General features: G+C 42.9%; 1 protein-coding gene across 2 annotated transcripts in view; it reads left to right on the forward strand.

The window, feature by feature from the left end:
- The first annotated feature begins 213 nt into the window (after nt 1–213).
- Nucleotides 214–26,010, forward strand: part of LOC116395646 (GDP-mannose 4,6 dehydratase) — a 55,174-nt gene continuing 29,377 nt past the window's right edge. The window contains exons 1-5 of one of the 2 annotated variants that reach the window (XM_031869682.1): nt 214–464; nt 10,225–10,269; nt 11,731–11,818; nt 12,633–12,641; nt 13,466–13,575. In XM_031869682.1, coding sequence (XP_031725542.1) covers nt 369–464; nt 10,225–10,269; nt 11,731–11,818; nt 12,633–12,641; nt 13,466–13,575 — 348 coding nt within the window. In that variant the 5' untranslated portion in view covers nt 214–368. The remainder of the gene's footprint in view (nt 465–10,224; nt 10,270–11,730; nt 11,819–12,632; nt 12,642–13,465; nt 13,576–26,010) is intronic. The other variant, XM_031869683.1, reaches the window with a different exon arrangement.

A 26,010-nucleotide genomic window follows, 5' to 3' on the forward strand; every position in this document is an offset into this window, starting at 1 on the left:
TAAATGTACATTCCACCGCGACTTCTGACAAAAAGCCACACAAAACAACCTCCATCGTTGATATAATAGGAGGCTGCCTTTCTCTCGCCATCTTTTAGATGGCGCTGTGGCTAAGGACCTCCAGTCCTCTCATACCCTCCGTCCTCTTTAACGAAGCCTGCTCTTCGACTCCCACTTGCGCTCTTCCTATTGGCTGATCTCGCGGCCGCTTCCTCATACGTAGGCTCGTGCAGTTTTTGTAGCGGCGTGTATTGTGGTTTACGGATGCTCGTCAGTGCTCACACGCTAAACACTCAGCACGGACAGGTTTCTTTTGTTTTATTGTCGGTCGTTGTGACAGCAGACTGCAAACATCCAGCCGAGAAGAGATGGCCATGAGCTCCGAGTCCGCTAACGGTAGCTCCGCGCTGAACGGAGAGCTGAAGAAGAGCAAGGTGGCTGTTATCACCGGCATCACCGGACAGGTAACGTCAACATTCATACAACCACGCAGCTGTTGCTCACAAACGTCCTAACTCCTTCATTGTCGGTATGTCTGTTAGCTTTCCTGTCTTTGAACGTTACCTGTGGCGTTTGACTTGTGCCGATCCCTTTTATTGATTACACTGAAACCTTTGACCCGACTTTCACCGAGATAAGCCGGTCCTGAGGGGGAATTGCTGTGCAGCATATCATACAAAGTGAGAAGAGTGCCCATGCACGTGTGGACCATTAAAAAGAAAGGGCAGTAGTAGCTACATAGATATTTATGACCAATATGAATCGGAAGCTTAGGTAAGAGTGCATGGTTCAAACGGTATGCTCATGATTATGTCCGGGATATTGCCCTCATTGTCCCATTACATTCTGGCTGACAGGAAAATAAACAGTTTCCCTTTCCTTTCTTGTCATATTACCTCTATTGTGTCAAAGACCTGCTCTCACGTAAAGGAAGTTGTCAGGTTAGCCTAAAACTGGCATCTGGACAAAATGCTTTGCTGCGCATTTATTGTTAGTCACACTGAGAATGCCTAACCTTTGGTTTGCTTGGTTTTGCAGCTGCACTTTGGTGCCGCATTAATTAATAATAAACATTTTAGGCGTCACTATTTTTGTCAGTTCCCACACGCATTGGTAATTTCTTAACGTTATGTAAATTATTGTAAACGGCAATACATTTTTTATTTTTATTTATTTTTTTAAATGGATAAGGCCAAGTCAGAGTCCAAGAAGTAGGGAATACAATGGGCCACTGCCAGTTTAAAGGCACTTCCTCATTGGTTTCACTCTTCAGAACCCAAAGGTTGCCGCATGAGTGTCATACAAAGTTTGTGTCAGCGCCTCTGGTCAGGATCAAGAGTTTTACCGGGGGGGGGGGGCCAGGTGAGAAAGGTGGAGCGGTTACCTCCACGGCTCCATCTGTGATGTTGGCAAGCAACGGTCATCTACAGTTCGAATGACCACTACGTTTTAAGTTTATGATGTTGCTCAAGTAGGAGTACAGGGCGCGGTTTCACACCTGCAAACAGACAGACCTGCCGGTTGTGAGGTGCACAGGAAATGTTTTCTTTATATGAAAATGTTTAGTTGCATGAGACAGATTTGTCTGACTAAAATGGTACTCGGGAACCTTGTTAAGTAGCATGAACACGAACGCCCACTGTCACACCCACACACTTTCCCCATGCCAAATATTAGCAGCCTAGGCTAAAATGCGTGCCTGCAAAAGGGTGGGGAATTCTTTGTGGGACAACCGATTCAATAAAACCATGAGAACTAACAGCTGAGTGGCAGTGCAGAGGTGTCGGTGTCACCCGTTTGATGTCATTTAGAAGTGGTGATGTTTGGGTCTGCGTCAAATTCTGGACTGTATTAGTTGAATTCGTTGATGCCTTTTTTTTAATGGAGCGATGTTATCTTGCCAGTGCGACGGACTCCGTTCTGTGGCTGTTTAAACATGAGGAATCATCTCATTCTGTGTCGGACCTATGGGAAGGCTTCACTGTTTGACTTGCTGTTTGACTGCATGCTGCTGCTACTGTGGTGAGAAACATTAGTCATGTTTAAGATGCTAAATGTGCCGTTCATCTAAAGTGTCGTAACCTGAACAGAACCTGTACAATGGGAAGAGGAGTGGTAGATTAGCAGAACTGGTCTTACTGGTCTTTTTGTACAGATTGACGTCAATAAAGGTTGGTTGAATGACACTACTCCTGTAAAGCGACAATGTTGTTAACAATGTTTGCCGCCTTATTATTCTCACGGCTTTGATCGATGTCGTTTCTTTGCCTGGAGGTCAGGAAGTTGTCGTGGTTTCATTCTGACATGAAAAAGAGTGTGGTTGAGTAGCCTGATATGATACGTTTGATGTACTTATTTTTTTTTCTAGATTTAAGTGGTTTGTCTTTTATTATTCATTTATTGTGAAGTTTCCAGAAAAAACGTTGTTACTGTCTTTTTTTGCATCAGATATCATACAGCAATTCAATAAATTTAACAACATTTATTTAACACTTCTATTGTCTGCATTGCTTCTGTTTGCTTAAGGAGATCTGCACTCGGTCTGCAGTCCACGTATTTAAAAAAAAAAAAAAAAATGTAGCAACAAAATAAATCGCTGCACAAATTCAAAAAACTTGACTTGGCAATGTAGATATTCTCATCTTTTTGAAAATAATGGTAATATGAAACATTATTGTGTATTGGAATGACTTAACCTGACAGGAAGTAAACATAGACCCAAGTTGTTGCTGAGCAGTTCAGTTCAGTGTAAACAGTGGAAGCTAGCTCACTGGCTGTTTCTTTCTTTCAGTATTGATCAAAGGACGAGGATATCAACATACCTCATGTTGCACTTAAACTTAACAGAATTGAATATTCATGAATGTTTTAATTTTATTTATTTAATAAAAGCCAGCGTTTCTCAGATTGGAGTGAGACGAGGAGAAAAGGTGATGTCGTGATCTTCGCAATAGAACATCTTTGATGTGTCGAGTCTTGGCCAATCGGCGTTCAGATGTCTACAGCGCCTTCATTTCCCTCCGTTAAAGTTTAAGTTACGTTATGTACCGTTACCGTTCAGACTTGCTGGGTTAAGTTAACGTCCACTGCATGCGGAACTTTGTCGACTGTTAACGTTCGTCATTATCGCGATTTAGAAGGAAAAAAACGTAACGTGATGAAACATGAAGCCCCCCCGTGTTCCGGTTCAGTTCACGCGGTCACTCATAAAAGTTAAACCCGAACACCGGCGCATCTGGTTGCAGGTTGTTTGTGTTTTTTAACTCAAAGTAGAATGAGGATGATTTCGTGGTCAGAATAACTTTTATGACCACGAAACATGAGGCCCAGATACTGATGAGATGATGAGGTCAAAGAGCTTCAGGGAGAGGAGGCTGGTTGTGTAGCGCAGCTTGACGCAGGGCTGAGCTGTGAGTGGAGCTGGGCCTGGATAAAGGTGGAGCTGGGCCTGGATAAAGGTGGAGGTCTAAACAGATGCGAGTACAGCTTCCTGCTGTCACAGTGGTTTAAATACATTGATAAGGCAGGGTATGCTAAATGCAGCCTCTGCTCCAAGGAGATGAACTACAGCAACAAGGGCTCACATGCACTGTTCATTGTGATGACCACAGCCAGTGTACCAACAGTCCCAACAGTCCCACGTTGCTCTCAAGAACCCTGAAGTAATGAGGGTTAAGGTGCCTGTACCTTCATTTCAGCAGGTTGCTAATGCAGAGGTGTGTATAGATCACAGCTATTATTTTACTCTCGATAAACTACTTTAGCCAGAGTAGATTTTCATTTAAATAATTGAACTGGATTGAATGCATATTAATTGCAAATATAAGATAGGCCACAATTCTAACAGCTTTACAGTAACAGTGGAAGTTAATATGAAGCCATACAGTAACAGGGTTCAATGAAAACGAATCACTTTATTTGTACAGGCGATGGTTCTCGCTACTCTTGCTATCTTTGTTTTTAACCGTGACTCAAGAAACGTGATCCGAACCGCGAGGTTTGTGATCCGTTGCACCCCTAGTACATACCACTGACCAAGTAGCATACCTCTTTAGGGATAGGTACCTACCACTGACCAAGTAGCATAACTCTTTAGGGATAGGTACCTACCACTGACCAAGTAGCATAACTCTTTAGGGATAGGTACCTACCACTGAATAACAGTAGCATACCATCGGCCACTTTTCGATCTCGGCGCTACTGGTCTGAGGTTATCCTCAGGAGTTCAGTTAAGCCGATCATTAAAGATTTTATGATTTTATTTGTTTTCTTCTAAACATGCAGTACATTGTGAGTTTTGTGATGTAATACAAATGCCCCTTTATTATTTGTCTTGAGAACATGTATTAAACTGCAACAATTATGTATTGAATGTCTGTTGTTCTTTTATTTGTTGGGAATTAAATGCAAAAGTATTGGGTTGTATTACCCTTTGTAAATAAATGGTAAAATTCTGGCATATTCTGTAAAATCCCCGTAAAACACTGTTATCCTGCTATCAAATAACGTAATCCAGCATACGGTAAGATACCGTAAAATTAAATTACAGTAGATTCACTGTAAAAAAACGGTAAACTACGGGCCCTGCTGCCAGTAAGTTACCGTTATTTTACGGTGAAATTTTTAGTGTGGACATTGGCCGGTCATCTCAAAATGACATTAATCGACCCAATTAATCAGCCGACTGAGTAATTGGCCTTCTACTTTTTATAATCCTTTGCAAGAAATGTTGCCTTGTGGGATTTTTGTACAAGTTCCTTGATTTGTTGGATATCTGTCAGGCAGTTCAATCTGACATTTTACCTCTAAATGCAGTTACATTTACATGTCCTACACATCAATACATTTAATAAAATGAATATACATGAATACTATATTGGAAATAAAAGTTGGAATAGAATTGAAAAGTCCTGATGGAGGAAGTTCAACCCTTCCACTTGGCCATTTCTCCAGTGAAGAATGCTCCTCAGAAAGCATAATGATCTGAAGAAACTACATGACGCAGTATTACGTCTAACCACCATGGCTGTTTCTCAAACAAGTGGCAGCAGCACGGACCTGACGGAGACCATTTGTATCTGTGCATGTACTGTATGCTTTGTACTAGTGTGCACAAAAAAGAGCATTGTCATTTTCTTGGCGGTAATTTCCAAGTAAAATAGAGCCAACGAGCAGCAGGGACTGAGCAGAGACTCGGGTGGGAATGTTTCATGGCTTGAGGTGAAAGTTGTCCGTCGACCCGGAACGCAACCCTGTCCTCCAAACTATAAGAGTTCTTGGAAAGTCATTGTCGACCTTTTTTTTTTTTTTTTTTTTTTTTTGGGTCCAGTTGCACTTTCCACAGCTCCTACTCCCGTCAAACTCTTTAACAGCACACAAAGAATAACAGAGCTAATTCTTTTTTTTAATTTTTTATAGCGGTCGGTCACGCCGTTACCGTTCAATACCTGAGAGCCCGTGCAGGAGGCCGGCATCTGGATAGACCATCTCAGAAGTCACCAGCCCGGGGTGTCGGAGTCACGGTGATGCCGTAAATCGGCTGGCTAACTACTGTTCATAAATTTCAGGGCAGCATGCTGCTCAGTCTGAATACTTTTTGACTGCCGTCTCGCTGCGAGAGGGTGTGAGTTATGGGAGACCACCTGAGTGCCAAGGCACTGCTTGCGGAGCGACGCGGGGGCTCTGGCTGATAGAGCTGTTTTTTACGATCCAGGGTTATGGAGAGGACAGGTTCCAGCCTCTCTCGTTCCGACAGTAAAACTTTTTACTTTGGCTTTGAGGTTCACACTTTCTTTCCACAGCTCGTCTGCTTGGGAAAACAAAGCGGCACCGCGATACGACCTCTCGAGACCGTTTGATGCTCATCCTACAGGCCTCTGTTCCTTCAATCCTTTTGTTGGAGTTCGGTCACCCTTCTCTCATTTCCTCCCTCGCCTCCTTCAACCGACTCCTCCGTTAGCAGCAAGGGATAGAATCTGAGCTGGGTGCCAGCAATAATAATCATAAAGCTTATAAGAATCCGCGCACGCATCTCCTCCGTCGCTCATAACTGCTGCTGATGGCTCCTTCAAGGCAGATCCCTCATCCGAATGAAAGTCTGGTAACTTGTAGGAAGAGGTGAGAGTTCAGCTGCAGCGAACACATGGATGTGGATTTTAAATCCAGCTTTAGATTTACATGTTGTACATTAAGTAAGTGAAGTCATATTAATACCAGGGTATTGAATTGTTTATTTATTTCAGCGACATGCTTGCGTCGAGGGGAGAGATTCAGTGTTCCTACTTGTGTGTTTGTGTCTGTGATTACAGCGTCATTAAACCATATCAGGCCTAATTACAGACCGGCTTGGCAGCTTCTTGCGGTCCAATGAAAGCACATTAACGTGACTCATTTGTAGTTTATGCACAATGACAGACGCATGAACTCCGTGTTTGCATAACTACATATATGCAGCTGATCTAAGGTGTTAAAGGTCACAGAGCAGTTCTAGCAACACTCTTGGTACTGACCCCAGTGGTTCACTGATCAACCAGCAGGGGGTGCTAAACTCACAGTGCTGGGGTTTGTGCAAAGCCATCACACACTTACTTCTCTTCTCTTTGGCTGAAGGGATGATGGTAGCTGTGGTGATGGTCGTAATGTTTAAAGAGGTTATTGCTGTTTACGACATTAAATTTGCACATACAGGTCAGTATGTGCAATGATGTTCAAATGGCAAAAAAAATTCACAGCTTCTTGCTTCTCAAATGTGAAAATTAGCAATTATTTTACTTTCTGATGATGGTAAAATAGTAAATGTTAGTTGGACAAAACAAGCTATTTGAATGAGTCAACTTGGGCTACACACAGCATACAGTCGCAGTATACAGTATCCATCGAAGTAAAAGAGACCCCATGACATCAGAGGATGAGTTTTGTCAACATTTTTGCAATACTTCCAGATATTTCATCATGACATCCATTCATTAGAATCAGATGTCAGCTGATGCTCCTCCATCTTTGACATCCCTGATATTGTTTAGAACTTTTCTCCTGGACTCTTCATATGAACCAAAGATGTGTTTGTTGCATTTGATATCGTCAACTGTAAAGTGACAAAACTTTCTGTGAGGTTTCTATTCTTTTTACTTTGATCAGATAGTTCCCCATGTGAATCATAACTTTGTTCTGGTCTCTTCTTGGGTAGAAAATTACATGAAAACATGTTTATTTCTTAAAGCACTGCATGCAAAAACACACACACACACACACACTGGTGCCACCTCTCTGATATAAATGCGTCCTCTCAGTGAAACCACACTGTGATGATGATGATAATGTGAATGTTGATTGATTGGAGCTAATGATAGCATTTGGAGGAATGGGGGGTTCTGATTAGCGAACATTGTTAACATTTTTCAGACACATGGACCGATTTACTCCAACATCATCAGCAACCCTTCTGTCCTCTCACCCTTTCCTGATGCTCTTCTCTGTTTACCTTCTTGCTCTTTTGTTTTTTCAAGTTTTATGCAAAGTGGTTCATCGACAAAACGTACAGAATATGAAAACAAGCTTGAATAGTATTTAGAATATATTGAAACGCACACAGAGCTATGCATCGAAAGAGCTGGGCTTGCACGTTTCAGTCCTTGAAGTATCTTAAGAGTTTCTTTTTAAAGTCATTTAACACGACTAGTGCCTGGAAATATACAGTTATATATACATATACATATATATATAAAATATAAAGTCTGTTTGGCCTCAAGTTTAAAATACTGATCATTACTGAGTTCACCCCACTCTGTTGACTGTTAGTAAAAGATTTCACACCTGTACCTGTATGCAACAGCAGACCATCTCTGCTACTGCAGACGATCCTCAACCTTCAGAGGAGGGAATCAGTAACTTTGATAACACCAGTATTGAAGTGTGAGACAGTCAGTGTCTTGTACTTTAATTAACTTTCACCCTCCTGTTGCTGAGCCAGCCTGCTGCTTCAATTCAGTGCAGCTGTAGAGTGCAGAGATCATATTGTGTCAAAGGCTCAGTCTTTGAGGGGTTTGTGGTGTGACATTGACCTGGCAGGTGAGCATACTGTTTGTATGTGTGTGTGTGTGTGTGAGTGAGAGTGTCCAGTCCCCCCGCTCCCAATAAGCGCCCACCTCCCCATAACAGGAAACAGCGAGGTGAGGCCAGGGTTTATGGGCTAATACGGCCTCAAAGGAGCCTCTTGTTTTGAAACAGAGCTGCAGCTCTTCAGGCTTGTTTTCCATATTGGTCTGGCATGAAACGCTTTGACCCTGGCATAGGGGCAGGAAAACATGACACCGGCCGGAGCTTTGAACGCCGTGGGGACGGGCGATGGGCTGCCAGTAAACCCCCCCCCCCCCCATAGGGCTGGGCAGAAACAGGTTGAGAATCAGTGCCAACGACCGCACAACCTGGGAGCTCAACCTGCAGAGCTGAACATGATCTCAAAAAAAACATTTAACGTAGTACTAATGCATACATTTATATTCATAAAACAAGAAAAACCTATTTGCATTCAGTGAGTCTTTAGAGGAGAAGTGTGAGAATCTAAATTGAAAAGCCTAAAACTGCCACAAGTTTCGGCTTACACCTTTCAGGGTGTTCAAGCAGCCATGAGGTCTGAGTCTAGATATGAGGAAAGTACTACCCGATGACGTTTTAATCTCGTTATGGCAACATTATTTGCGATAAATAAACGGATATATAAAGTGTCGTCAGTTCTGCCAGAAAGGAGTGAAAACCATATTAAAAATAGGCTACCTCATGCTTTGAATTTGAAGGCCCCACTGACCTGAAAGTTCCATCCTCAGTGGGTCAGGTTCTGTTAGAGCGGTCTGATTTCTTCATGTCAGACTTTGCCCACCTGTGCAGCTCTCTTCAGGAGCAGCCATGTCCCTGCCCGGTGCTGAGCACGGGTTTTTGGGTCCCCCCCCCCACCCCCAACCTCCTTTGCTCCCTAACCCTCCACCTCCAAGGTCACCCCCAGACCTGGAGAGGACGCACGGTGTGTGTGTGTGTGTGTGTGTGTGTGTGTGTGTGTGTGTGTGTGTGTGTGTGTGTGTGTGTGTGTGTGTGTGTGTGTGTGTGTGTGTGTGTGTGTGTGTGTGTGTGTGTGTGTGTGTGTGTGTGTGTGTGTGTGTGTGATTGTGTGTGTGTGCACATATGTGAGGGGGGTGGAGGGATGAATGCCATGACTGGTTCGGAATGTTCCAGAGTGTTTCAGAATGTGCGGTCGGAAAGTCTGAGCAAGAAAAAAAAAAAAAAAAAAGACGAGGAGTAACATGGGTGAGGGGAACAAGACCTTATTGACAGGGCTCGCTCTCTCTCTCTCTTACACACACACACACACACGCACACACATATATTGGTCCGCCCAGAGCTCCTGGTTCATGTGGATGTTACACGTAATGATCCCAGGAGATCCAGTATTCAGCTACGGTGTGGCGGTTTCAGGAGGGTGGTGGTCCAACACCACAGAACTTTCCACTGATGTGTCACGGAGTGAACAATACACAGGTTCACTTTCCAACAAATCACTGCAGCAGCCAATTCAGCAATAATTGTATTTAAAGACCATTTAGAGGTTTTCCAGCGGGTTTCCTCTGAAAGGTTCTATCTAAAAGTTCCGGTATAACATTACGTCTGTTCTTGTTGTTCATTAATTCATTATTTCATGAATGAAATAATATAAACAAGTATTTAGTCATTCGGTAGAACACTTATCTTTCATTGAAACCTCCGTTGTCGATCATGGACCCACACTGATGTTCATCCTCATGTTCTGTTGTCTGTGTTTCTCTTTTTTTAATCAATTATCAATTATTTGCATGAAAAGGTTTTGCCTTTATCTAGAATCTATTTTGCTAATTTATTTTTAATTTTTATTTGAAGCCCTGTCCTTCAACTGTTATGTAATTTTACAATTAGCAGTTATTACATGTTCCTGTCCTGCCTGTTTGTCAGTTTTTGGTTGCTCTGCATTATGGGCCATCAGGTTTAGTTCTCGTTGGCGTAGACAAAGACAATGTTTGTGTCCTCGGGAGTGCGTGAAGCATTTACACTTTGTGACATCTTGAAGTCGGTTTTTCCCAAACGTGGGCGGAGAACGTTTGGGTTTTTAGTGCTGCGATTCCGTCAGTACAAGAAAACCTTGTTAACACACTTGTGTGCCATTTACGGGTTTTAACTGGTGTTGTCTTCTGTCTTTTTCAGGATGGTTCCTACCTGGCTGAGTTCCTGCTCGCTAAAGGCTACGAGGTGAGGGAGAAATCCAGACTGCGGACTAAACTCAGATTCTCAGAAACCAACGCAGACAGTCGCGAATGCCAACAAACACACACAGACGCACGCAGAGCGACATTCCCTCGATAAGCTTCCTCCAGCCACAGCACTGTGTGTGTCGAGGGCTTCGTACACCGGACCGACTCGAAACCTCACCCTGATAGGACCCTGTGTGTTGCTTCAAGCCTGTTAAACCCCCCCCACACCACACACACACACATGCACCTTTTACCCCTGGGTCAAACCATTAACGGGGAAATAGTTATTAAATGGTCATACGAGTGAGGTCACTAACTCTCACCTGCTGCGCAATGTGGTTTGTTTTTTTAGGAGCAAAAAAAAGAGAAAAAAGTCCACATCCTGTCAGTGGATGCAGAGCTTAACAAGCCGTTGCTGCTACGTAAGGCTTCGTCGTCTGTTTTGACACCCACGACAATGTGACGATGCATTCAGTTCAACACGCGTGCATAAAAATATGCGTTGCACCAGTGCACGTTGTGTTTCCCTGACGGTAGCTGCTTGACTTCCTTTCTCCCCAACACACACACACACCTTCATCCCAGACTGCCTAGTCAGCTTCGCCGCCCGACTCAGAGACAGCGGAGGGGGAAGAGCGCTCGATACTGCACGCGGAGGGGGGGGGGGGTTGTGTCATTAAAGAGGAGCACACAGGCAGGCAGGAAGTGCACAGTGAATAAAGGAAGTGAGGTCGGGGCACAGCGTCCTCCCACTAATGCACTCCCCTCTGATCAGGTTCCGTTATCTTCCCCGAGCAGAGCTTCCGCACAGATCCCGCTCAGAACACCAAGTCCAGATCACACGTCACAGGCAGCTTTTAAAACACAATGAGACACAATGTTGTTACGTCAACTTTTGCGATACAAAATATGCCGCTACTGCAAAGATCTTTCAAGGAAACGCAGTAGATCAAAGTAGGCAACTTTATCATGTTTGACATCTTGTCACATTTCAAGAAAAATACTGTGCGGTAAACCAATCAACTAAAGTAAATATATAAAGTGCATAGAAAAACAAACACGCATACAATACAGTGAGCATGACTGAATATGCTGAATAGACTCATCTTGAACAACTGAATTCATCTGGTGTAAACTGGATCTCCACCAGTGACTCTAACAATTCTACAGTGACAGGCTGTTTCCAATGATCTTATGTGTAGAATAGCTCTGGGATTTGTATCATATTTATTTTGCAATTTTCTGTTGATCTCTAGTCAGTCTGTGTAAATGTGTGCTTCACAGTAAAAGCTATGATCAGCAGTATTTTCTTCAGTGGGAGCTTTTATTGTGAAGGAGCTGCACAAAGTTTGCATTAACAACATACTAACAAAAACATTATTGTTTAAAGACGATATGAAAGTCATGGTATTTGTCAGTCGTAGTGTTAATTTCTAAACCCCGCCTCCTTTTCTCACAGGTTCATGGTGTTTTGCGTCACTCCAGCTCCTTCAACACGGGTCGCATCGAGCATCTTTACCAGAACCCGCGGACACACACTGGAGGCAGTGAGTATCCTGTTTACACCATAGTCTGTATAAAGATTGGACGACATGACAGCTCTTCAGGAGTGAAGCCGAAACATCTCGATCGCCCCCTGGTACACCGCGCCCCCTCCATTGTAGCAGATGGGATATGCGCCAAACTAAAAAACTAAAACATAAACAAGTACACGTCAAAGACATTTCTCTCAAAGATGGTTTCTGTCACTTTAGGTAGTTCTGAACAAGCTGACGTATGTTCAAGTGCTAGTTTCTCTAGTAAGCCAGCCAGTCTGTTTTTGTCTTGTTCCGCTAATCGACGCATTCAAGCGATGCCGTCGTACATAAACAGTTTGAAGTGTATCCACTGACCAGACTTCAGTCGAACATTGTCTGCATACAGTTTGATACAACACGTTGTTCACTGCGCTTGACTAACCTGCCTAACATGCTTTTGAGACTCTCTTTACAAAAATAAATGTAATCCATGGGATTTATTAACACAAAAACAAACAAGACATAAAAATCCTAGGCTGAGTAAAACCAGTATTACCCACACCAGAGGCCTCAGTGGCACAGGAGCTTTGAAGCACCTCGTTACCCGGCCAGGTGCACCTCGTTAAGCAATGCAGCTCACCTGGGCAGAGGACAAGAGGGGGACAAGAGACGACAGCACAGGGAACACATACAGCCGTAACAGCGAGTACTTGGCATTTAGGGGTTTGGTCCAAAAGGATGTTGCGTACTAAACCGAAATCACTAGATAACAGATTTCATATTGACAGTATGCCAACATCTAAGGATGTCATGTGATGACCCCTCTTTCTGCTCTTCTCCACAGGCACACCAGGTTCTGGTTTGATTTTAAATTTTTTATTTTTTTTGCCTTAGTTTACCATTAGTTCTGCTTTGCCTATTGCCTTACACCCACCTCCTTCACTCATGCACATCACACACCACTGACGTTACCAATTGGGGTCCTCTTGGAGTTTGATCTAGTACTGACCTGCTTCCCGTGAGAGCTTTGGTGTATGACACGTGTGCAGTGTAACTGGAGCTGCAATGCTAGAGGGTTACAGCGGATGGCCCTAAAAATAAAGAGATGGTGTCCGCTCACGCTCGGCCTTACATTACTTTTTTGAGCTAGAAAGTAGACTGCGGTTTTTGGTATGAACATTTAATTTATGAGGAGCAAGTCCCAACGCTGTGCAGATTAATTCATATAATTTTATATTTAGACTCGGTGATCTATGTTGTACCTCAAATGACATGACGGCATGACTTCTCCTCTTTTGCGCCTTCTTGGGTTAAATTGTGGTTGCAGTCCAATAACTTTCTCTGCTACCCTCTACAGGAAATGGTTATGTTGCCTTAGTTTACCATATTGCTTTGCCTTGAGCCTTACAAGATCCACACCCTCCTAATTAATTGGGTGCAATTTGATTTGATAAAATGTAAATTGAACTTGATTTGAAATTGAGCGAATCTTTTTTTTTATAACAATTGGTGCTGGTGTGTCTCCCTTTTGCTGTGGCCACTCGAGCCATGTCATAAGACACCAGAATCAGATGGCTGTGAGCTATTTCAGACCTGCCCGATGACTGAATATATGAAGGACCGATAAAAGTTTGAATGACGCATGTGTGTGTGTGTGTGTGTCCCCCTCTTTGTTAGACATGAAGCTGCATTATGGCGATCTGACCGACAGCACGTGCCTGGTGAAAATCATCAACCAGGTGAAGCCTACAGAGATCTACAACCTGGGTGCTCAGAGCCATGTCAAGGTACTGTGAACACATCCTCCAGCACTCTCATGGGTCTTTAGTCTCTGCAGCTCACCGTGTTCCAGCCACTTTTTCTGATAAACAGTGTTCACTTGCTTCCCATTTCCTGGAATCACTGCACTGGACATGGAGTTGTTTTGAAGAGCCAGACAACGGAACAGAGCTAATAACGGTGAACAGGAGTAGTGAACGAGATTGCTCTGTGATCCCCGAAGTAAAACTGCTTTCTGTTTTGTGCCGTGAAGCACATGTGCAAGAATTGGAAATAATGGGCTGAAAAATACGAGTAGCGTCTTCAACACAGTCTCTCCCCAAATGTAGTTCCCTGTGTTTGAGTGGCAGTGTGTACATGTCAGCTCTGACTGCTGCTGCGAATGGTTAACAGCAGACGCTGTCAAAAACGGACTCTCAGTTCTGGGAAGCGAGCCGCTCATGGACGCTGGAGCTGATGGGACAGGAAGTAATGTTTTCTGGGATGGGTCAGTCTGTGCCACAATGTCCCTTTTGTCTCAGATCCCAGGAGATCCCCCACCCCCACCCCCCCACACACACACACCACTACGGGGATCTGACACACCGTCTCCAGGCAGCACTGATCCTCCTTCAGTACGGCGGTTTGGGTGGGATACGGAGCCAAGAGGCCATTTGTAATGTCAACAGGAGACTCTGCTCTTCAATAGTAGTCCTTTCTTTCTTGAATCCAACCACATTTGGATGACATCATTCAGTTGAAATTAGTTTATATTAGTTAGTTTGTTTCTGCTCTTTGATTCTCTGGGTCAAACAGGAAGAGCCAGGTCAGCCCGCTCTCTGCCATCTGGTATAAGAATCGAGAACTAATTGAGTAAATCAACATGAGACATATTAATTATATATCCAATAATCGACAATTTTTATACAATTTATAAGAATAAAGGAGTTTTATTCGAGATGCTAAGTTTCCAACAACTTTATTCTCAGTCTGTGGAAAGGGTATTTGTCAGGATTAAGGATTAAGATGATTCATCCCTGGAAATTCAGGTGCTGCAGCTGCACAAGGACAGAAATAAGTGCAGACACACAGAAAAAGGTAAAAAAGAATATAAGACGAATAATTAGAAGTATATAAAATGAAAATAAGAACAGAAGAAAATTGGAAACTACAAAAGAGCTGTTGGACTCAAAATGACAGCGCAAGCAGTATAGTGTTGTACTTGAACTATTATTGCATCACCGTCTCAAGTAGCAAATCAATTAACAGTTGATTGAAAAAAAAAATCTTGATAACTCACTTATGACGATAATTGTTTGCTGATGCTCTAATAGCATAATGAAGAAAGAGGAAAGAAGGAAGACAGACAGAATGAAAAAGAAGAGAGTGGGAGAAAAGGGAGGAGAACGATGACTCCTCTCTCCACATCCTTTGTGGTCAGAGGCTGTGACTCGGCTCCCACCTCCCACATGGTAGATCATCCTCAGGCCACACACACACACACACACACACACACTCACACTCTCGGAGTGACAGAAAACCCCTGTACCTGTACGAGGCTCCCCTGTGTTTATTTGTTTCCACACCAATAAACCTGGCTCCGATTTCTCTTCACCACATGCTGCCCGCTCTGAACAGCTGAGCCGGCTGTGTTACTGGCAGCAGTGGTGTGGAGCAATTTCCAGTCCGTCCCACCACAGAGGAAAAGATCACTCACACACCGGCTCCTCTGCATCTCGCTCTCTTCCTTCCCGTCGGCCCGCTCCCACCGTCTCACAGGGAATCCCTTCTGAACGACTTGGATTGAGGCATCGGTTTGCAACGGGGTGTCGGTGTGTGTGTGTGTGTGTGTGTGTGTGTGTGTGTGTGGGTGGGTGCTGGTTTCCGCTGCAGAGAGTCATCACTGAGAACACAGTGAGGGTTATTTTCTAATGCTGCAGGGGCGGAGGTGGACAGGGGAATAGGGGGACGGACGCCGGAGGGCCAGAAAGGCAGCCAGCTGCAGCATCAAAAGACCAGCGCACCAGCAAAAACAGAAGGGATATTATGTCTCTTCTCTGTGACTGCAACAGCAGTTTGATCTTTCTTTCCTAACATGTTATCATAAGGCACAGCGAAGATGGCCAGAAGACTTTGTAAAAAAAAAAACTATTTCACTTCTGAGTTTCTGGTGGATTGTTTATAATAGTGCTGCGTCGCAGTAACTCCACTAGTAGAAGCAATGGGGATGGAGGGTACCCAATTAGCATCATCTGAACAACTTCACTGTTTGCAAAGTAAGAGGAAAAAGTCTAGAGCCGCACCATCGGCTGTTCTTGTGGTGTTTTGAGCCATCGTCGGCAGGATAACTCGACGTGTTTAGCAGATGATGTATTAAATAATAACCTCCTTCACCATTTCATTTTCGCGCGGTAGCATTTGCCGAGTAAATATCCAGATAACCAAAGTATCTGCTGGTGTCTGAGGATCCCCAAAGTATATTTGGATTCATCCTTGGATATCTGAACCAATCCATCTGAATGTGGTTGACACGTTTCATCTAAAATCCAAACTTTCAACCTTTTGGTGGCGCTACGGGGAAAGTCAGGGGATCAATAAAGTCAGTAGGCTGCAATATCCACATCCGATCTTATTTATTTCGACAGCTTTGTCTTCCCGGAACCTGTCCTCTCAGGCAGCGTGTGTGTGTGTCTAGTACCTACAACTAACCGTTTTCTTTAGCAGCATAGTAGGAAGCACCAAGGTTTCCTAATAGAAAAGGTCTGTGCGTCCCAGTTTGCTCTGCAATGTTTACAAACCAGCAGCTCATGCAGAACTTCTTCTGTGTCTTTCTACTTTTTCTGGTCAGGAACTTTCAGGAATGCAAGTTTGAGTGACAGTTTTGAAGTCCGTTGGGACTCATGTGGTAGTGCAGGCAATGTGTGTCGTCTGTGGGTTTCAATGACTAAAACCTTCATTTTGTGTAGGGGGTGGAACTGTAATCTGGTTTTGGTTTATATAGCGTATTCTTAGCTTATTGCAGGTAGTGCTAAAATAAGAAACACCACAAACGTACATGAATCTGATATGTTTGCTGTTACTATATATAACAGGTTAACTGACCAAGAAGAAAAATAAACCAAATATCTTGGACGATGCACACATTAAATATGCATGAACAACGAACGTGATGTGGGGAAGTGCTTACAGGCTGCTCTCAGTAATCTGTTCTGTCCAACACGAACCCCATTGTGTTCTCCCACTGAGGCGCTTCACAGGAAAGCCGCGAACAAAACCCCCTCAATGTCGCTCTCTCTCCCCCGGGCGAGTTCTCCCACCTGCAGCTGTCACAGCAAGACACACGGGGAGAACGGGAGGAATTATTACTACACGGGAGGGGACATGGGGACATGGGGATGAGGAGACAGAGAGGGTGGAAAGAGTGTTGGGAGGTGAGGTTTCCACTCTATTGTTTTTGAAGTGCAGATCGCATCCGTGAGACCGACTTCCTGCATCTATATCCTTCATAATCCATATCCAAATTCCTCCTCAGGAGGACTCATCATCCTATTATCTTCTTACAGCTCTCTCTCCGCTACCCTTTGGTGTTTCCCCCCCATCCGGGTTCAGAAGCTCCCATGCCGGAGACACACACACACACACACACACACACACACACACACAGGATTTAACACGCCTGTTTCCCCACAAAGTGCTGCACTTTTAACTCGCTGTGTTGATACGTTTACTGGCCTGGAGCGGCTGTTGTGCAGCCTGCCAGCAGTTTACTCTCATACCACTGCTTACTATAGTTTGTGGGCATGTTATGCAATCCTTGCGTCATCCAGTGTGTGTGATGTGTGGGTAGGGAATGTTGTAGTGTGTTTAGATGCACAATTTCCTGCCTTATTAGACCTCTAACTCGAATATGCCTTTTTATTTATTTTTTACATACAACACCGACAATGCTTCAAAAAAAGCATAACTTTGTCTTGCTTGGGATTATTCATCTGAGGCTCATAAAACTCTAAAACAAAATGTCTCCATATCAGGATAGCAACAATGAATCCCAAGACTTTCTTGCTTAGACTGTTTAAAAACTCATTGGATTATGTCAGAAAGTTGAAAATGCCTTTACTTTTGCTTTTAGGAAAATAAAACAAAAAAATAACCGTAAGATTATCTTAAGACTGCACTGTCTCAAAGCTTAAAGTGTTATGTCTTGAACAGTTGACATTTTGGTGAGACATGGTTTTGAACAGGACAGCGAGGACAGTTATGCAAATGTCAATTTGTTTCGCTAATAAAACCCCATCAGATTACCTCGGAACCGCGTCGTCTCAGAGCTTAAAACAAGGTGTTTATCATGAAGTCATAAAAATCTTGACATATTGGAGAAACATGGCTGTCACGGTTCGGTGCCAAAAATATTGTTATGAAAACACCAAATCCCCCGCTTCTTAGGAGGAAAACAACATTACCTCAAGAAGGCATTGTTGCACAGCTTAAAACAAGACTGCTTTTTCCTTCGTTCATGAAAAGCTGACATTTTGGAGGAACATGGTTCACATCAGCAAATCATCATTTATAAATCAAATAATCTGGACTCTTTGAAAGAATCATTTTGGGAATTCCAATTCTTTGTTTTCCTGCTTTTTCTTTTTGGCTAAAAACCTTTTTGATTGTCTTCAGAAGTTCCTTGATACAAACAAGATTTTTTCCTAAGTTTTGGAGAAACTTGGTTTTCACAGGACGGCGTCGAACCCCTGAGTGAGTGATGAGTGGTCTCCTTACGGCCCGTCGGCCCGGTTTACTCACTCTGTGATTGGTGTTTACACTACTCCCGCCCAATCAGCCCTCGGTGGCACGCTTGCTGCGGTTGTTAGAACCTCGCTGGGATAAAGACTCGCCTGGAACCAAATTAGACGCATTCCCCTTCCAAACTGTGTGTTTTCTGCCTCTCAGGACTCATTAGTTGCATGTGTGCGGTTTGCGTGTATTTTAAGGTGCCATGTTTTCCATTGTTGTAAAGATTGCCTTTCAGGATCCTGCTGGGTTTTTGTCCATAAAGAGATGCATTATAATCTCTGAGCCCACATTTTTCTCATGCGTCCCGCCTATTGAATGAGCGCTGGTGACCTGGTAGTCAGCGGTGAGAATAGCGCCCAGAGCGGGCCGATCCCTGTTTTGAAAGGTTAGGCCTTCGTACGAGGCGGCCTGCCTGGCCTGGATCGAAAGTGAACTTTAGCTTAAGAATAGCCGGTTTGGTGCCAAGAGAAACAAGTCTGCACTTCAGAGTCGGGGAATGTTTTGTGGTTGTGCTTTGTGGGTCACAGTCATTGCTCCACTCATGAGTCAGTTCTTTTTTCTGTTTTTTAGCAAAGTTGTAACACATGGAAACATGCAGTTTGGGAAAGGAGGAGTGGGAGGAGGAGGAGGAGGGGGGGGGGGCTTTTTGAGGTTTGTTAAGTAAATGCACTGAGTCAATAAATAGTAACACAAAGCTAATTATGATTGCATCTAAGTCCGTATCTTAAATCAAATCCCAAATATTCCAGATCAACGGTTTTGTTCGCCTGGCGCACAGAAGCCAAAGTAAACAGTGCGGATGTAGTTTCACCTGTGAGTCATAGATGGCAGCAGTGAGCCGCAGTGTGACGACTCAGTCAGGACCGTAGAGTCAGGTATTCATCAGCAGGCAGGTCAGGGGAAGGAAAGGTAAGTTCAACAACTCTACTATCAGCAATCAAACAACAAAAACATCATCAATAGAAAAACGAACTCAAATACTCCAGGAATTATAATCTAAGCGCTTTGAAAATGTATACATTAGTCAATCAACAGCTGTGTTGATAATAGATAAATTCAGTTTGCTTCAGTGGTTCCAACTTCTGAAATGTGAGAACTGCTTTTCTCTGTTTGATATCGTTGTGAATTTAAATGTAGCGGATGCAGCGATATGAAAAGTAATTCATAGAACAGCTATAAAAATATGACTAAAAACGTATAGAAGAATTAAGACGTAATAGCAATGTTGATATTGATTTTTTTTATCGATAAATTCATCTTTATTCCAGCTTAAGTGAGAGGATTTGCTGCTTTTCTTTCATTTATGCTGTCAGTATGAATATTTTAGGATTTGGGATTTGGTTGCACAAAACCAGATATTTAAAAACATCACCTTGGACTCTGGGAACTTGCGATAAACACTTAATTGTTTTCTGACATTTATGTACAAAATGTTATAATAGTTTTTTTGAAAAGCAACTGACGGATAAATTGCTACGAAAAGAACAATCTTAACCAACTAAACTTGATGTCTGTAGAGTCACAATAATCAGCTGATATTAATGAGTAGATTGACAAAAAATGTCTATTTAATAACTTTTGTCTGCCTCCAGCTATTCAAATGTGTAGATTTGCAAATCTTTCTTTGTTCCGTCATATGACAATAAGTATGATACTTTTGGTTATTATAAGTGGCCGCATTGGGCTCTGGACATTTCATAGACAACAAAAAATGTTTTACTTCTTATTTAAGAAAATAATCAGCAGATAAATTGATAATGTAAATAATGATTCCTGCTCTCCATGCGCGTCCGTGTGGTTTAACGCTTTGGTTTCAGACTCCAGGTCTGGGTGAGACCCTCTGCAGGTCGCTCTGTCACATCACAGCTCCTCTACGGGTAGATGGGTGAGAGGGAGGCTTCAGGATTACAGCCGTCAAGTTTGTGCCCGACTCTCATCTTCACAGAAAGTCAGACAGGGATGAGACACAAAAAGGTAAAATGGTGCCACATTTTAGCTATCACTGGTTTCCTCATCTGCTACACCATCCATCAGTGCCCCCCTCCCCCCTCCTCCCTCCTCCTGCATGTCCCACCTCTGTGGTGAGTGAGTGACAGTAGCCCGCAGCGTGTTTGTCGTTACGATAACTCACCACAGTAAACCCACAAAGCTGGGCCGGTGTGCTTAATGAGTTTGGTGTAGTTGGTAAGAGAGACGGTAACCAGGGATTACACTAAATATTTACCAAAGTCATCAATCTTCCTGTTGCTATGTCCTCCAGGGAGAGATTTGGCAATAATGATCATCTTCATCTCTCCATACTGGATGTTCTGTAATGATTTATGTAGTCAGTCAACAAGGCATGTCATGACTCCAAGTCAACTGCCTTTGTGTGAAAGTGCTGCATGAAAGTACTTTATATATATATATATATTTTTTTTTTTTCCCTTGATAATTAGACCTAACCTATAATTAGCATCTAGGTTTTGTGGTGTTTAGCTCATTATTATATCTATAAATATCTAAATGTTATAAATACTTGATTGCCAGAAGCAAGGTTTGAACCACCACAAACAGCAACACATTGTCATCAACTGGAAACCTTTGGACGACAGGAACGAGACAGTTTGTTGAAAAGATAGAATCATAAACAAAATATGTCACGACAGCACTTGCGCTGTAAAACTAATGTAGTTAAGTTACCTCGTCTCTTATCACTAACTCAACATCACGCTCACATGTCTAGTCAATTCACAAGGTGATAAAAACATTAGTCTACAAGTGTCTCAAATGAGTTGAGTGGTCTTCACTCTCATGAATATGAAAGCAATGAAGGTACAGTAGCTGATTTATGAATTGGCTCTGATGATCGTACTTTAACAGCTCAGCAAAAACGTCATCGATCAGACTTAAAACTGCTTTACAAGTTTAAAAAAAACTATAAACAGTTCTGTTAAAGGAATACTTCATCCACAAAATGACTATTTGTATATCAAGTACTCACCCTTTGTTACCTTGAAGTCTTGGAAGTACATTTTGCAAACTAGCATACCTGCACAGAGTCACAAAACGGAGGAAAAGTGTTGATGAATTGAAGTAAACTGCCTTTAACTATGTGAAAACATCCGTTTACAAACTCCTGCAGAATCATCCGAGTGTCATTAATCCAGACGTCCGCTCACTGCTTCCCAAACCGCCAGACGGTTTACGCAGGTGTTTTGGGAAGAAGTGAGTGTACGACTGGATGAATGAGATTTTGATTATACTGCAAGTGTAAATGGACTTTTGCTGTCTACGTTTCCTAAATTCGCCGTAGAGGCGCGCAGGAGAAGTTTTCTTCAAGAATTCAAGGTAGCATGCAGTGCGTAATTGATATACAAATGGGTATTCTGTGGGTGGAATGCTCCTTTAAGTTGACTCAGCGAGTTTTAACTAGCAACTAAACAAAGTGGACAAGAGATATTTGACACTGTTTCAGTTAACGCACCACTGAAATATGGACTTTTTTCCTCAGTTGTACGGTCGGAGCTAGAGTCTGTCCTTCACTTAGATACACAAACCAAACGTCTACGCTTAGAGCTGGAAATAGTTCTTCCATCAGCTCAGATCTTCATTTTTCTTTTGATTTCGTTAGAACATTTGATTTTTCTTGCATTTGACAATATCTCACTCAATCTTTATTTTATAATTTAACAAGATTTCTGTGTAAAAGACAGAGGATCGCTATATGTGAATGCTTTGTTTATATAATTGGTTAACAAATAATTTAACAAGGTACGTGTTTATACGCAGCAGTTGTCTTTTATGGCATGTAGTAGCCATTCATGCGATTGTGACTGTTAAAAAACAATTCCCTTTAACTTTATCTCGGCATCGCAGATATTTCCCGCTCCTTCAGTGGTTTGCCTTTGATATTAAACGAGCACATCTGTCATAGTTTCAACACGTCTGCCGTATTATTTCAGTTTATTTCTCTCATTTGGATGATTTAGATATTCTCTAAAGTACTTCAAATAGTCACTGTGGAGTTTGGTTTTCTTATTGACATTGTGGCTTCTCTGATGTGCCTCTTATGCTGCAGCTGCAGCTGCACTGTGGAGGCCACTGCACCCAAAGGTGACGTTTATCTACAGTTTGTGTGCTATTTGTTTCAAATTAGCATCAGCTGTCAGTTAGCGTTGCCAGAAGTGCTTCCAGTTAAGGGAAGGCAAATCACTCCTGTGTGGACATACTGTTCACTCTCAACAAGTTTACACAATGAACACACAGGCAGCTCAGTTGACAAAGAGTTTAGGTATTTCTCTCCGGCGTGCGCGCACAGTGGTGTTTGCATAGACATCATATCGTGTGTAGAAAGGGATCTTTGTGAGCACACTCGCTAACCGTGAACATTCACACAAGCAGAGCGGATAAGTGAGGACGCGTGAAGAGATCTGTGCACTCATTTCGCTCCGTTTTCACTTGTTTGCATCGAGCGGTGGCCGCCAAACTGCAACCTAGACTTTATTGTTATTATTATTCTTTCACGAAGACAATCAGTCAAAAATGATCTCCTGCTCCTGTCATCAGCGCAAGCCTCTTAATTACACCGTATCCCCAGACGCCCACACTTTGCGGCGGTGCGCGGTGAAAAGACGCAGCCTTCAGTTGAGCCTTCCATAAGCGACATGAGCTCATTACTCACAGTAAACACTGTTGCTAATCCGTGAACACAAGTCCTGACTGCTGCTGCCCACTCCCCGCTGTGTGCTCACACCCTCGTAGATACAGCACACACACACACACACACACACACACACACACACACACACACACTCTCTTCCTCTGGTAATTGCATGTTTGTGTAATAGAGACGTTTGTTTGGAGTTTTTCCTCCAGAGCGAGATCTGCAGTCAGATCTTGCTCTATTGTTTCTTAACTGTTTTCGAAAATGAAAATGATGACGTTAAACCCAATTTAGAGATGGAAGGCAGGGCCCCCCCTTTGAAGGGCTGTGTAAGCGTGATTTCAAAATTTGTAAATTTCCCTTTTAAGAGTGTCATAATCTGTAATCGGTCCAAATAGGCACCGTTGTATTATTTTGGTGGGTGCATGCGAACGCGTCTGTTGGGTAACGTGCCTGTAATGAGCTGTGATCGCACTTGTTCGGATGACATCGTGCAGCGATGATCGGGCGGACGAAAACAAGAAGAGGGAGAGTTTGAATAGAGGGAATCTGAAGAGTTACGACATCGGATCCTAATCGAGACAAGTGTAATTGTTTTAGTCTTGTTGACTTTGCAAAGGTGTTACCATACTGTGGAATTCATTTTTTTTTTTATCTGTAGCGTCTTTGTGTGTTTTTGTTTTTTTAATTGAAGCTTTAAATCAGGCTGTCATACCTGCATGAAGGGTTGGACCACTCTCACCTTGTCTGCTGTCAGCCAAACAAACGGGCCTTTATTCTCCGAGAGAGAGCGGGACGTTCAGCTGCTCACTGACATGCACACATCAACAGCCATTTGTTTCTACGCCCAAGGATGTTTTGGCAGTTGTATGAAATTAGAATTCTACTTTTTACAAACCGCTGAAGTGATTTAAAACTGAATAGCCATATCAGATATTCCCTATCGAGTTTGAATGTCGGATCAAAAACAATCCTCTTCTCCCATGAATCGAAATAGAATTATTTTCAATTTCTATTAAGCTGCTGATTGTTTTCTAGAATAATCCATCAATCGTTTGGTCTCTAAAATGTCAGAAAATAGTGAAAAATGGGTCCATCCTAGTTCCTCAAAGTCCAAGGTCGTAAAGACAATCCGTTCAATAGGATAATAAACAGAGCAATGCAGGAAATCCATGTTTGAGAAAACTACTAAAATGATTAATCTGTTATCAAAATAGTCATTTTTCTGTCCATCGACTTATTGATAAATCAATAATCGTTGCAGCTCTCATAAACTTGTGACACAAATCAACACAATATCAAATGCCATTTGAAATACCACTACATGCTGTAGCATTAAGATTTGTCAGGCTTATCCCAAACCATGAAAAACAGCCGCAGACTAAGAATGTCCACATACTTCTGGCCATAGACTACGAACAGGTTATGAGAAAAAGAACATGAATAACGACTAAGATGTGTGTTGATCATCCTGCTCCCCTCTATGGCGGGGTTGTTGACCTATAGTTCTTCAGGAGGTGAGCGTGTGGTCCGTATACTGCCACCTTCGGTCCAGCAGTGTGGTGCTGCCAGATGTGTGAGTGGCAAATAGAAACAAAAAGATCATTCATCAAACTAGTAGCTCTGTTTTCCTGTTCTCACTTTTTCCGTCTTGGCGAAGGTGGGAGATTTAGATCTGTGTCTCCGGATCTTTCAGAGGTGTAAAAAGCGTCCGTTAGAGTGTCGCTCCTCGCCCTCAGGCTGCTGCAGGACTGCAGTTGAGCTCATGATTACTCGTCTTTATTATCAACAATTAGTGCCGGTATCGACAGCGGGGATGAGAAACGTCCCCGGCAGTGTGAGAAGCTGCAAAGTGTGATCAATTGTCTGCCGCTATGGAGCGCTGATTCTGTCACTGAGAAGAATGGTTTCCAGGTTTCCGCGCCACCATCAATCATCGGCGCTGGCGTCTGGCGGGGCGGGTTAGTCGGACGGACAGACAGACAGAGAGAGGGGAGAGGCTGACGGACATGTGAGGCCGACGAGCGCCGAGCTGTCGAGAGGCGGCCCGACCTCCAACTGTTGACTTAAAGCTTGTAACCTCTCGGCCTCCCTGAGCTCATCCTGCAGACGGAGCCTTGTATTTGTTTTTGTTTGAATCCAACCTGGTTTCATCATCATCATCGCATCAGTCAGTTGACGGCGGCGTAGTCATTAAACATAGAGAGAAACTGAACTGAGGTTATCTGTGGGGTTCCAGTTAATTCATTATTTATCAAGAAATCTCTTTGATTGTTTTCTTTTTTACTTAATTCTAATTACGCCTGAACGATACCAGGTTTCCGAGACCGATCCCATATTTATAATCGGATATCAAAATATACATTTATTGGCCAATATATATATATATATTTTTTTTTTTTTTAAATCATTCTTAACACCGGTCATTGACAATATAGTAGCCGTTCTGGAGAATTTAATCATATTCTGATCAATAATAAACTTTCAATGTCTTTTAAACGAACGTGGATGAGAAGTCATCAATTTGCCGAAAACAAATGGAAATTTGAGCATCTGCAACGCCACGGCAACTGAGCAAACTGTTGATTGATGAAAAGCTCTGGAATAGCTACTAAATGGACCTTGTGTTGGGATTGTTTTGGCAACTACCTAAAACACATGTTTGCTTTTGAGCTAAATATATATATATGATAAACTAATATTGGCGTGCTTATTTATTGGTGGGGTACTAAATCTTAAAATAATTCACGATTTTACGTTCAGTCCGTGAAATATCAGTAAGTAGTGCCCAATAATGCCCATCACAAGTCCCCAGAGTCCAAGGCGTTGTCTTCAGTTTTCTTGTTTCATTCACAAATAATATTTTTTGGCATTGTTGCCATATAAATGATTTTAGTAATTATTGGATTGTCATGTTCTGTTAGTTGGCCAGTAACCCATGATGCTGAGTCAGGGATGAGCAGGAAACCATGTTGAAGTCAAAAACATCTCCGAGGTGTTTTCTTTAGGATGAAGCCGTGGCGGCGCCCCC

The sequence above is a fragment of the Anarrhichthys ocellatus genome, unplaced genomic scaffold (assembly GCF_004355925.1).
Source record: "Anarrhichthys ocellatus isolate YVR2014 unplaced genomic scaffold, GSC_Weel_1.0 scaffold48, whole genome shotgun sequence".
NCBI classification, from domain to species: domain Eukaryota; kingdom Metazoa; phylum Chordata; class Actinopteri; order Perciformes; family Anarhichadidae; genus Anarrhichthys; species Anarrhichthys ocellatus.